The sequence below is a fragment of the Galeopterus variegatus genome, unplaced genomic scaffold, assembly GCF_000696425.1.
Source record: "Galeopterus variegatus unplaced genomic scaffold, G_variegatus-3.0.2 Scaffold1449, whole genome shotgun sequence".
Classification (NCBI taxonomy): domain Eukaryota; kingdom Metazoa; phylum Chordata; class Mammalia; order Dermoptera; family Cynocephalidae; genus Galeopterus; species Galeopterus variegatus.
Genome location: NW_007727560.1, coordinates 9,196 through 23,598, shown reverse-complemented (window position 1 = coordinate 23,598; position 14,403 = coordinate 9,196). Strand labels below are relative to the sequence as shown.

Sequence of the window (14,403 nt, the reverse complement as noted above, 5' to 3'; positions counted from 1 at the left end):
TTTCTGGGGTTATGCATTTGCACTTCAATGACTTTTATGTGGCATCACTGCAACATGGTTGAAAAAGAGATTTGATCTCTTAAAAAGAGAGTGATCCTGAGTAGCTCAGATGGAAAGCAGCTTTGGTTGTCTCCCATTGCATAAAACTGGGCAATCTTTGTTCAAAATCAGGGTATTCTAAAGGCAATTACTGTGACATCTAAAATCTCAGTTCTGACTTGCCTACCAAAGAAAAGCAAAACGCAAATATATGCAATAGCAATATGGTTGTGAGCATGTGTTGCCTTTTAATGACTTAAGCCTCTATTAATTTACAAGGAAAATGGAGAATAAAGCTCCTGCTCACTGAAATATAGCAGAAGCCTTCTGTTCTCTGTTAGAACAGCTGCCCTTTTTACTACTGCTTTCATGAAGTCACTGCCCAGCTTCTCCATTCGAGAAGATCAGTGTTTACACTCTAGTCTGTCTTGAATCAAAACAGTTCTGATTTGTTAATAATTCACTAACCAAATATTATGACTGAAAAACTGGGACGCTGGTAAATAATCACATGCAGATGCAGAATGGAACTTCTGTTGCATTTAGTCTGATAATGGAAATGGAAAATACACACCAAAAATTGTAATTTAGCAATTCGTCATATCCTGTTAAAAGCCAGCTGTTTTCAGGGTTTTAAGATAGAGTGTTTTGTTTTTCCTCTCATGTCTTTAGAATTTGGGGAATCATTGGAAAGCAATTATGTTACTCAACCTTTTCTACTGGCAAAAAAGTGTATGTTACCAAGGATTAATGTATTCATTCGATAAATATTTGTTGTACATGTATTATGTGCCAGGCATTGAGGATACAGAAGTGAAGAACAGCAGCAAAGTCCCTGTTTTCAAGGAGCTTACATTCTAATGTGGGAGTGAGGGAACAGACAATATATAACCAGACAAATACTGTACGTAATGTGTTAGGTTGTGAGTGCCCTGAAGGGCAAGGGGCTGGGGAGAAGTCTGGAGTGCACTTTGATTTAAATGCATAGTGTGGGGCAAAGCACAACAACAGCTCGTCACACTACCCTTGAGTAGTGGCCGCTTCTAAAATCTATTTATTGCACTTTTTAAAATGAAACAAAGGATTTCATTTAACAATCTCCTCCTATATTGATTTTTAACTGTGGCCGTCAAAGGTGATTCTGATGGATAAAACCTGCATTTATTAGGATTAAGTTCTGGTGTTCTATTGCACACCACAGTGACTATAGATAATAATAATAATATATTGTATATTTCAAAACAGCTACAAGAGAGGATTTTAGATGTTCTCATCACAAAGAAATGATAGATATTTGAGGTGATGGATATGCTGAGTAGCTTGATTTGATCATTCCGCAATGTATGTAAACGTAACAAAGCATCCCATTGTACCCCATAAATATATACAATTATAATTTGTCAATTAAAAATAAGATAAAACTTAAAAAGGAGAAAGAACATGAAGACTACATAAGAGTTTCATATATTAGATATCAAACAATCATTTTCATTCTGTTATACACATATCAACATTTTCTGGTTCAACAAAAAATTATATTAATTATCATAAGCCATGGCATATATTGATGATTTCAGTGGACCCAAAACACACTAACTTGGCTTACAAAAGATATTAGGATCTCTAAGATTTAGTTTTTTCACGCACTCCCCAAAAGCCTTCCTTTTAACAGTCAAGGGTATAGTGTGTTAAAACACCAGCTAGGAATAGTGATTAATTATAAATGCTTGTGGTGACATGCATCGTATATGAAACCCCACTGAAAGTCACATGGAGCAAAAGAGCCCCTCTGCTTAGTGAACTAGCCTGAGTAGGAAGATCAATAGTTGGAATTTATTCTGAGAGGAGATTTAAAGATATCCACTAAATCATTCTTAGCAGCCTACTTTTTTCCTGACCAACTGACCTCCAAATGCTGACATGTGTTTCATTTTGGAGCTATTATTTGCTTCTCTTTCTTCCTTCCTCTTTCTTTCCTTCCTTCCATCCTTCCTTTCTTCCTTCCTTCCTCTTCCTAAGAATGACTCATAGAGGAATACATCTTAAAAGGTCTGTCTAAATCAAAGAAATGTGGTTCTTCAAGACTGGAAGGAAGATTGGAGTTACTTTCTATTTCTATAATGCTTGTGTTATTGTATTTCATCATGGAAAATTTGGCATCCCTTTTTAGTGCTACAAGAGAAGTAAAATCATCTCAACTGAAGTAATCATGTCCCTTCAGTATTCATTATCTTGGAATGATTGTAGTAAGTAATCAGCTAAAATGTATATGTTTGTATAGATATGGATATTGAAATAACTTTTATTTCCCCCATTTTCAAAAAAGTTAAAAACGTAAATGATTGTACATGACACCGATTCTAGTAAAAGTTTATAATGAAATGTTGTTAGTTTCAATATAGGATTGTTACAAATAAAATAACCAGGTTAATTGAAAATCTACCAGCTAATGGAAATGATATAAAAAGAGGAAGAAAAAAGGAGAAGAAAGTTTGACAAACTTGTCACCAAAGTTCTGGCAGAACCATGATGTATGGAAGAGTACTGATTCTGGACTCACATGCCCTTTCTTTAAAAATTTTATTTTATTTTATTATTTTATTTTATTTTATTGTGGTAAGAATACTTAACATAAGATCTACCTTCTTAATAAATTTTTAAGTGTACAACACACTTGTTGACTACCTTGAACTCTGGGTTTGCTGGGATTCCCTATGTGACCTCAGATGGGTCACATGAACCCCTTGATCCTCATTTCCTCTTTCTTTAAAATAGGATAGTTTCTTAGACAGTTCCTGAAACCACTTTGTAAGATTATATAAGTAAATTAACATTATAATTTAATAGCATAATATGTTAAGGAAAGATAAACCATTAACCAACCATGCCAATATATGTTTCATATCTGAAAAACAAACCGGTATATCTAAAGAGTAGATTCCAAGATAATGACAGTATTTAATTGAGTGGAAGAATAATATATTAAGTTTGGGCAAATTTTCCTTACTTATGGTATCTAAGAACATAGATATAAGCATTTGCCAAGTTATTAGTTGCCCAAGACTGAAGAGGTGTTGGCATAGTTGGGTTGCCTATAATTAATAACCAACAGTTATGCTATGTGTGTTTAAATCAAGATGACTTATTCGCATTTGAACTGATAATGTGAATCAAAGTCTAACTCAGTATCCCTTGTGTGGTCCCAGCCTATATGCAGAATAAAATAAAAACACAAGACTACCTTTTATAGAAAAAGTATGAGTGCAATGCCGAAGCCCATCAGATGGGCCATCAGGGACGCCTTCCCTTATTTTTCATCTATCTTCACATTTTATGAGAACTAAAAGCCTAATCAATAATTTAACAAACTAATGGACATATTTTTAAACACAATGGACTCATTCTGAAAAGGTGCACACTGTCAGAGCCACAGAGGCAAAAACGGAAACTGACTGCTAATATTTAATGCTTATCTTGAAAAATACTGTGCTGTGGCCTGAGCACAGAGCAAACTGCCTTAAAATGGGGCACAACTCTTCTTACTCTGCAAAGCTATTCTTTCTTTCTATCTTTGTTACTGTGTTTTTTTCCTATGAAACATGTCTGACTACTCTGTGAATTATATGATTTTTAAAGGCACTATAAGGAACAGAGCTAAATATCCAAATATTTAATGAGTACTTTAACTAAAAATGTATGCTCTAAAAATTATTTTAATTTCCAGTTTAAGATACTCTATAATATATGATGGCTATTGATATTCACAACCATTCTATTTACAATGGCAGTGTATTTGTCATACAAGCAGTAGAACAAGGAAACTATTCTGGGATTGTCAGTGAAAATATTTTAACTCAATCTAGAGAGTGTTGATGTTTCATTTTATGGACAAAATTAGGCCCCTTTATTTTTTTTTATTCTTCCCTTTTTTCTTTCCTTCTTCCCATATATTGGACATTTATAGTTCCATAAGAGAAGCAAAAATAAAATGTTATCAGAAACAATTTGTTGTATAACCTGCAATTAAAGACTCAGGGGATAGTCACTCGCCCACATTTATTTACTACTATCCCGCTTGTCATTAAAATGGTGCTTTTACCCAGAGTTAAGGATTATCCATAAAGTTCAATTGTATTTACCCAATCCCTTGTTATCAAGATTTACACATTGCTATATTTAAAACATCCTTTTTCTTTAGACTGTAGATGCACCATAAAATGGATTTATTCCACAGGTAATATCTTCCCCAAATTTTGCATATGCATATTGTGTCCAGCAATTGGGTTAATGAAAAATTGTATGTTTTAATGAATAATTAGACTATGAGAGTGCCTAGAAGCTTGCTTTTAAATTAATACAACAGATAAAAAAAAATTTCAACTTGTTTTATGTTTAATTATAATGGAGTTGGGAGCCTTGAGAGCTGAGGAAGAAGCGTATGTACAAGGGCCAAAGACAAGATCAAGGTGGCCCAGAGGTGAGCCTGATGGCAGAAGAAACAGTACCCAGAACTTGGTGACCCCTCTGGAAAGCCTGCTGCAGTTGGCCTACTGATATTAGCACTTGATATCTTATTCTTAAACGCATCCATTGAACAAGATGTCCTTGCCTGTCTTTGTCGTTTGAAAGATAAAACTCTGCTTGTCTGAATCAATGCATATCTCTGAGCGGCAATATTTCAAGGTACAGTGAGTTGCATATATAAACAATTTACACCCATGGAGTGCAGCCATGTTTTCTCCAGATGATACTTTGGGGAGTACTGAACAAGAGTATTCTTTATATATAATAAGAAAAGAAAAAGCAAAATAAATAAATAAAGGGACAGGATAAGCAGAGGAACATATGCTGTCATGTAAAAAATAGTAGCAATATATTGTCAGTGTGTGAAAAATTATTTGCTGCTCTCTTATACTGCAATATCTTTTGACTTTCCTTATTTATTCCTCAAACCACACCCATTCTTAATTTGTCTTTTTCTACCTACACTCTCTGAAATAGGTTTTTTTAAACAAGCCATTTGTCCAGAAATACTAAAACTAAAATGCTCTGTCTGCACAATAGGTGCTTTTAGAAGGCCAGATATGCACAGTTAAGCTGTGCTTGCAGAATTGTTTTTCTTAAAGTGCAGTCAATTGACCATATACCAGCACTAATTTGTTTCTAAGCAGTAAGGCGTGTGCACATGCTGCCCCATACAACAGTGGTTGTAACCATCATGACCAGGGTGCTTATTTTTATTCTCAGCAAAGGGAAATTTAAATGCAGCAGCATGCCTCGGCTTAGAGCCATACAACATCTCCACACTCTGCTTTCTTCCAAAGACAGATTTCCATTTGTCCTGCATTCAATGTTGTATTTCCTTCATAAAACAAGGCTTATTATCCTAAGGAAATTCTGGAAAAATGACTAGTTTGCTGCAAAAAAATCTTTTAAATGCAACATGTTAATTCCCTAATGAAATGATAATATATGTCTGCCCATGATATAAAAATAATCTTTATAATACTTTCAAAGTAGTGTTTTTATTTATGATTTTGTCAGACTTCAGACTCTCACAGGTGCCTTAAAATTCGATCTTAAAATAACACTAGAGGGCAGGTGGTAGAATTCTAGGATATTATTATTATTTCTTCCTGTTTTTAATAATAATTTCTGTCCTGGGAAACTGTAATTATCCTGAAGCATACTTCTTATACTGTCTTATTTCTTAATTACAGTAGTGACATGAGATAAATACATACTTGTTGGGATCACATGCATTTCATTTCGTGGTGATTATAAAGAAGTCCTCATGACAACAATTGCAATTCTATCATCATCAACTACTGATACCATGTTTTGTTCTAAAAACTCTGTAATTAAGTCCTGCCAAGAGGGCACTTCCTATTTGAAATAAAAGAGCTGAAGAGTGAAAGATTTGTCTATGTAACATTGGCAGTGACACGTATACCCTGAGCTTGTTCAAATGATTCCATATGAAGCTCAAGTAACAGCATTGTATCAACTAACATTTGTGGGTTTTAATTTAAATTTCTATTTAAATAAGCTATGTAACGAATATTCCTCAAAATAGTCTTTCTCTTTTTTGACCTATAAAATAAAAAGCTTTACATATAGTCCAACAGAAAAAAAATGGACAAGAAATATTATAGGGATTATATTGTCTTCAAAGACAAATTTTCAGCACATCAGTAATATTCATTTCAAATAATATAATTCATTGTCTTAAAAGTTTTCATTTAAGGGCCGGCCCGGTGGCGCACTGGATAGTGCGCCGCTTGGGAAGCGTGGTGGCGCTCCTGTCCGAGGGTTCGGATCCCACATACAGACCGGCTCCCGCTCACTGGCTGAGCGAGGCGCGGGAGCAACGCCGAGGCTTGCGATCCCGTTGCCGGTCCCCGGTCCGGTGCGGGGGCAACACTGAGGGTTGCAATCCGTTGCCGGACACGGAAAACAGACAAAAAAAAAAAAAAAAAAGTTTTCATTTAAGATCCTAAAAATAATTTATCTTTTGTCATTCCTATTTACAATGAAAAAGAAAAGCTTTAAGCTGCCAAGATAATTATAGTTTTTCAGCTGTCTTCTATAGAAATGTTAATCCTCTTTAAAGAAAAAAAAAAAAAGACCAAAGGAAAAACACGATGGAAGTCAAACTCAATAGATAAAAATGTGGGGATGAAGGTGTCAGGTACATCATATCATGTATCAGAATTGGGAATTGGGAATCTGACCGCCTTGTTTTGAATCCCTGTTCTGCCACTGAGTAGATGTTACTAAACTGCTCTGTGTCTTAGTTTCTTCATCTGTAAAAGGGGACAGTAACACTACATACCTTATAAGAGGGTTGTGAAGATTTAATTATATAATGTAAAGGGATTAGAATCATGTCTAGTACATAGTAAGCACTGTATAATTTTTAGGTATTATTTTATGTAATTAGGGACATTAAGCACAATGGGCCAAGCTCTCACACTCAACCAATGATGAGGAGTTACTCTGGTAACTTTAATAAATTTTCCTCAGAGAATTCTTTTTAGTATTCTGTACATGGAAATTCTATACATAGAAAGAGAATATATTTTCCAAAGTATAAATGGCATTCAAACAGTGAACCTGATTATAAATCTTCAATTTATAATGCCCTGCCACAATATTGTTTTTTAAATTTTGGTACAAGGTACTGCTTCTATTATTTTTAAGATAAAGTCCTTTCTTTGGTCATTTACAGTTATCCAGTAATGTATTACATCTTGGGAACTGAAGGTTGGCAGCATAACCTTTACTGCATGGCTAATATTCAAACCAGGATGCAATGATATTTAAATAGTTACTGAAAACCATTTTTATTTCCAAATAACTCAAAATCACACACCAAATAACATAAACACTTAACAAAGAGTCGGTGAGCATCCACACAAAACATTAGCCATGAGACACTTGGCTTTTCTTCTATATTGTTTTTCTGTTCAATTTCAGATTGTTTTAATATTATTATTTGTAGCATTATATTACTCTTACTTTTCTAACAAAGTTAATAAAGTACTTCATTATAACACTTGGGTTGATGTGAAATATTTATAGATCTACATAGCAAGTAGTAAAATGAATTTTTAAAATACATCTGAAAATAATATGAGATTGAGAAATAAGTACAAAATATTATGTTTGGTAGAAAATGATGAGCTCTTCTTTTTTATGAGTTGCCTAAATAATCTCTGCAATTGAGATCAAGACTATGCAATTTCTCCTTTGTTTAGTGTTTTTTAATCCTGTTGCAGTACCTGGTGAACTTGTATATTAGATCATGTCTGTAATCATATTTAATTTTTTGGTTGTTCTTTCAAGAGCAATGTGGAGTTCTCCTTTCCTTAGTCTCCTATCCACCAAAGAACAACACTGAAATGCCGTGATATTTTAGAGCTAATATTGAGGTATAAAAAGTCGTAAAAGGATTAATCATTATAGAAGAGTGTTTGGCTAAATGCTCTGATTTTGTGCAAACATTAACAGTTTATTGCAGTAGAAATTCTCCGTCAGACCATAAAGAAATACATCTTGAATCTAATTCCATTTCAACTGCATACATATCCAGAAAAGATGTGGAACAATTGTTTAATTTTAGAACTGATCTAAGTTTGGTTTTTCACTAGTCTGGGAGTTACTACGTTTGGGGGCTTGATGATATATCGGTTCCACAACAGAAAAAACTGATATGAAAAGTAACGCTGTACTTCTGATGAGCAGTGAGAGAATGCCAACTTCAATTTCAATTTTAATTTTAAGAGTGAGTAAAAGTGTTAAAGTGTGGCTTTCCACTTAAAAAGATAACTGTTCTTTCCATAAAATTCCAAGATTAGGTGAGGTGCTACATGGAGTTTGTACTGCCTCTTTTGAGCTTAAACATATGATATTTTGTGGTTATTTTTATTTATCTTTCAGATCAGCATTTTCATGACCCATTTGTCAAACTATGGGAATGACCGCCTTGGATTATATACCTTTGTGAATTTGGCCAACTTTGTGCAGAGCTGGACCAACCTGAAATTGCAAACCCTTCCTCCAGTGCAACTGGCCCGCAAGTACTTTGAGCTCTTCCCTGAGCAGAAAGACCCTCTCTGGCAGGTAACATTTAACATTCCCTGCTGGGATAGAAGGAAAAAAACTAGTAATTTGTGCGTGTCTAATTTGTGTTAGGCACTTTGCTGAACATATTAAAAATAGAATTTAACACCAACTGCCTTTTAAACCAGTAATTTCATTCTTTTCTTTAACAATACTTTGTTTTATAAATTGTTTGACTTTTTGTTTGTTTTTCAGGGGTTTTGTTTGGTTGGTAGGTTCAGAAATTTTGCATTGAGGATATTTTTTATTGTTGGTGTCTTTCTCAAGTTAATCATTTTTACTTGCTTGTAGTGTGAGCAAAATGGTTAGGGATTGGATATCTGGAGAGATAAAAATGAAGAGCCACTTAATCTAAGACCTTATAACTAGACCCTGATGTGTATAAGTACAATATAATGTGTATAAAAAAGAAAAAGCAATTTTTACCTTGTGCCCATATAGATTTAGTCTCTCTTTAGTATAACTTCACTTTTCCTTAAATCTATCTAATCTTTCAATAAGATTACACCTATGGATAAAAGAGAGAAATGTCAGGTTTAGGATAGCTTTTACTAATAATTCAACTTCACGTGGGGCCACTCTGCCTGATTCCATCAAATGTAAACTATCTGCTTCTTAGCAGTTTTCTAGGAAGATGCTGCCTCCCACTTTCTTGGTTCTTTATGCATCCATCAGATTACATCGACCCAAGCAATCAATAAGTTGGCTGCAGAGAGCAGATCAGATGGTCCCCTGCTAGGCAGTCGGTAGAGAAGTAGCATCATCGTCAATGAGAAATCATTGTGAAACAGATTTCTTACCATCCTCTCTTCTTCTCCTCAAGACTGTTTCTCTTTATTCCATAAATCATATTACATGCCATTCCATGTCTACACAGTCAGGAGTTCATCCAACACATGTTTATTGAGCATCTGTTATATATAAGGCAAGGGCTAGTTGCTCTAGGACGTGCAAAAAATAAAAATAAAATACAATATTTCTCTCAAAACCAGTGAAGGGATTTCTCCTTATTCTTTATTCATTCTCATATGTTTCAAAATGTGTCATATATATCTTTGAGTATATTTACTCTGTAAAAGAATAACAGTGTCGCTAATATCCAAACAATATCAAGAAATACAATCCACCATTTAAAACTGACCGCTACAGTCTCACTTATTCACATAATTTATTTATTTGTGTTCTTTTTTACCATTTGTGTTTATATTGAATGACATTCTGATTATTTTACCCTTCCAATAAGTTGCTTGACCAACTGCATGTTTGGTGCATAAGTTACATAAACAGATAAATAGAAATACACTTATTATGAGTATAGAGAGTGACACCAAATAGACATTGAATTACATAGAGGCAAAGCATTGGTGTCTCATAAGTGGTGGTTACTCAAAAGAGTTCACATACTTTTATAAAACTGATAAATCACTGAGAGTAAATCAATTATTTTCTCCCACTTGTTTTTATGTGAGATGTCTGTATTTACATTATAGTAACAATAAAAAGCCACCAAATTAACAAAGATTTCAGATAGCTGACATGCGAAGAATCAGTCAATGAGCCCAAGCTCTCTTTCTTTTCTTTTAGAGAAAAAAAAATTGTTAAAAATGGGTCAATTGTATTTCTTGATGTCGTTTGAGCTTTTTAAATTAAATAATTGTATTTCTTGATATTGTTTGGATATTAGTGACACTGTTAATCTTTTACAGAGTAAATATACCCAAAGATACGTATGCCAGCTCCAAATGATTTGGTTAACATGATGACTCTAAATATTGATTGAATGTTTGTTAAATATAAAATATTGTGCTGGTTGAGAGTATAAATTAAAATAATAAATAGAAAATGAGATTGCTCTTTAGAATTTATGAAGACATGAGAAATACACACACACACACACACCTGAAACATTTGCAAATGTTTTTAATTTTAATTTTGAATACCATTATTGAGGTAAATTCCTAAGAAGTTCATAATAAAAGAATCAGAAAAGGCATCATAGAGTTCACAAATTTTTTTGCTATTTATACAAGTTCAGAAATTTGTAAACACATTATAAAGGCATAGCTTATTTTAAGAGCATTTAAGTAACACTCAAGAGTAAATGTTTTTTACTGAAAGACTCCCTTTGCTGTCATGTGAAATGTATTATTTATATGGTTTAGTTGACTGAAAAATGAAGTTGCAAACATTTTCCATTAACTGAAGTGTCAAATATTCTCAAATACATTTAAGAAGAACAAGGAATAGAAAAGAGAAGTGTTAACTCAAAGGTGATTATCCAGGTACATGAGATTTTGAGAACACTTGGCTCATTGCTGTTAGTGTGGTAAACTTTGCCAATCATAAACCATGTCCAAGGAATTGCAAGTGGTAAAGATAAAGTGCATAATACTTTCTGAGTTCTCTTCCTTGGAAGTTACCTCTTTTCTCATATTTATATCAAAAATAGCAAACAAAAAATGCTGTTAAGTATTGTCATCTTTTCCTTTATACAATATTAATATTTAATATTTAGTTCTTCAAAAAACATATAAGCATAACCAGCATTAATTGGTAAACAATTTATAGCCCATTCATGACAACCCTAAAGAGTTAAGATAGATAAGTATTTATTACGTGTTTCTGTCACTGTTGTATACTGTCAAATGAAATGTTAGGGTACCTTTTTGTATTTATTAGTATGACTTATTAAGTGTATTCTTTTAAAAGCAAGTCAACTGCTATTTTTCTTTAGATTTTCAATTCACACTTTTTTATTACCACAAATAGAAAGAAAAAGTGCAAAATGATAATCTTCGCATCTATTTAATTTCCTTTCATTCCTTATGTAAATTTTCATTAGCACCAACTACCATATATGTGAAGCTGCTTTGTCACCTAATTAAAATGTGCAATATGAATATCTGCCAATGAGAAGCATAATAAATACATTGCAAAATGTGTTTGTGCTCCTATCTCACTGGAAGTTGATTTTTCCAAAGCTAATTAATATGGGAGTGTATGCTGAGGACACATGGAATGCCATTATTATACTGTATCCTTGTTAGTTTAGTTCCTGATGTATAAGACTCTCAAAAATATACTCACAGATATTTATTAATTTATGTCCCCATATTGTTTTTGTAGAATAATCACTGCAAAGTATAAAAGAAGAATAGGTTTCCTTTTTTATTTTTCTTCTTTTTAACTTTCATCATAGAAACCCAAACCACAACATGGAGGCAGTTGGAAGGTCACATTCTTGCACATTCACTAATCGATGCTTTTAAGCTCTCAAGCTGTCAGGTTAGTTCAGTCTCAATCTTCACTCAGTCACTCCAGAGTCTCACTATCAACAAACATGCCAAGCATGATGTGGATTCCAGGGAAGTGCTCAAACAGCGGCAGTTTCTCTCTTTCCAGGCCAGTGTTTCCAGGGTTAAAGAAATGGGAAAGTAAATTACAGTGTTCTAACCTTAGGTGGTGGCACCTTTGTTGAGTCTAGCTGTCAAAGCATGTCACCCCAGTTTAGAAATAAGATTTGAATGTCTGTGACATAAACAAGTCACAAGGTGTTGTGGCATACTTGTAGGTTCTATTATGATGTTTCTATTAAAGGGATGAAGGAATGCAGACAGAGAATTATACATTGCAAGAACAAATAAGAAGTTAGGGACATCTAGCCCAACCTATTCATTTTAGAGAGAAAATGGATGACACCTGGTGAAGTGAAATGTCCTGTTCTAAGGCATTTGGCTTATTAAAGACAAGTCAGGGCTAAGACAAAGCCCAGGTTTTCTTGTTTCTACTCCAGGGCAACTTCAACCACAACAAGACGGTGGTTTAATACTTAGAAAAACAAATCTACTTCTATCATTGACTCTCTGCAGAGTAAAATTTCAGGTATAACTCCTTACTTCAGATGAATCTGATGGTGTGTTCAGTGTGAATTTATTCAATTTATACTTTTGAAGTACCTACATAAACAAAAGAAAGATATTTACCTTCATGAAACTTACAAACCGCAAAAGCTCTTTGTTAACAAAATCATGTTATAAATTTGTTTTAATATTTATTCTTATTTTTTACCATTCCAGAACTTATGTATAATTCTGTTATTGCACTTATCACACAGTATTTCGGGCACTTGTGCCTGCAATATACACCAGCTCGTGCAAATTTTAAGGAGTGAGACTATGTTTCTTCATATTTGTAACCTAGAACCTAGCATAGTACAATAGCCTCTGACATTAAACTGTCATGACAGAATAAGCAAAAGCAGAGGTATGTGTGTACAAAGAACAGTGAAAGTAACACACTTGTTTCTTAGGTAATAGTAGGGATGTAATGGGAAATACCTTGAGGAGCAGGTACAAATCAGTGGGAAAAGCTTCGAAAGCTGACAGTGCAATTTGGATTTGATAGACAATAGAGGAGCAGCTAGCTGTAGGTTCTGAAGATGAGAATAAGGTGATAAAATGTTGATCAGTAAAGATAACAGCAGAAGGCTTTGTTTCAGGACAGGTAAGAACAGGGAGGAGGTGAAGTTAGGACAGTAACCTACCAGTGACGGAGGGAAGCCCTGAATTGCTTTATAATGTGTAGAGTAAGACCTTCAAGAAAGGAGTGATAGAATATGTTTGTGGGTGAGACTGAGAATAAGGAAAGAATGATCAGTGAATAATTACCCCACAGCTGAAGAAACAGGTATTCTATAATTGCATTTTTCACTTTCATTCATTCACCTTTTAGCCTTTCCAGTGAAATAGCCAGTAGAGTTTTTATCACTTCGGGAATGACAGAGTAGAAGACAGACTATTATTATCTTGTATAGTTTTTCCTAATCAGAATTTAAATTTATATATTATCATGTTAAATTTATCTTCCTAACTCAGCAATAGTATATTATTTAAACCTTTCAGGAATGACCCTCCCACCATATGAAAAAAAATTCCACATGATATTAATTATTTTATTTATAATGAAGCACTTCACTGTTTTGATTATACAAGGCTGTCAGATATTCTGACATCCAAAAATGGTGACAGGTCTTGGATCTTCCTTTTTCCATCAATCAGTTGCAAATATGTTCTCGTCAAGTGTCAAATTCCCCATATGAACCACTTATTGAGGTTCAGTCATGAAAACACTACGTGCAGATAGCTTCCTAAGTAAAATAAAGTTATGATACTTTCATATTTATGTTCTGAATTAAAATCAAAAACATATTTGAGCACCTAATCAAAATATAACAAAAAAAGTAACTGAATTTTTTACAAAAAATATCTGAAAACTTCAATGTCATACTGTGAGTGAGTTATACTATATTAGACCAATGAGTTTAAAAATACTGTTTCTAAAATTGAGTTGGCTATCTATTCCCTGCCAGGATATTCATAAAAACACAAATAATAATATATAGTGCTATGCAGAAGTGTGCAGTCATCTATTTAAAGATAGAGCTTCAGAGAAACATGCCACCTTCTCCTGGGGTCAATTTTACTACGAGAATATTTCATAGGAAAATATGAATAGTATTGGTTTAATTAAGTAAAAATGAGTATAATATGGTGAAGAATGCACAGATGTTTCAGATGAATTAGAGATACTTTGTGCTTAAAACAACACTTTTGAAGCTATCATCCCAGACCCATACAGAACCACGGGCTGCTTCCCACCCAGTCCTACATCCAGAGCTTGGCATTTATACTCCTCTGTTATTCGGAGTACTTTAGTAGAAAAGTTGGAGAAATCATCAGA

The 14,403-nt window shown here is 33.7% G+C and overlaps 1 protein-coding gene across 1 annotated transcript in view; it reads left to right on the top strand.

The window, feature by feature from the left end:
• The window catches only part of LOC103593951 (bifunctional heparan sulfate N-deacetylase/N-sulfotransferase 4), a gene marked incomplete at its 3' end in the record, with an annotated part of 243,352 nt that extends 234,688 nt beyond the window's left edge, over positions 1–8,664 (top strand). Inside the window, exon 7 of the mRNA XM_008577091.1 lies at positions 8,482–8,664. Coding sequence (XP_008575313.1) covers positions 8,482–8,664 — 183 coding nt within the window. The remainder of the gene's footprint in view (positions 1–8,481) is intronic.
• Between the last annotated feature and the right edge of the window lie 5,739 nt (positions 8,665–14,403).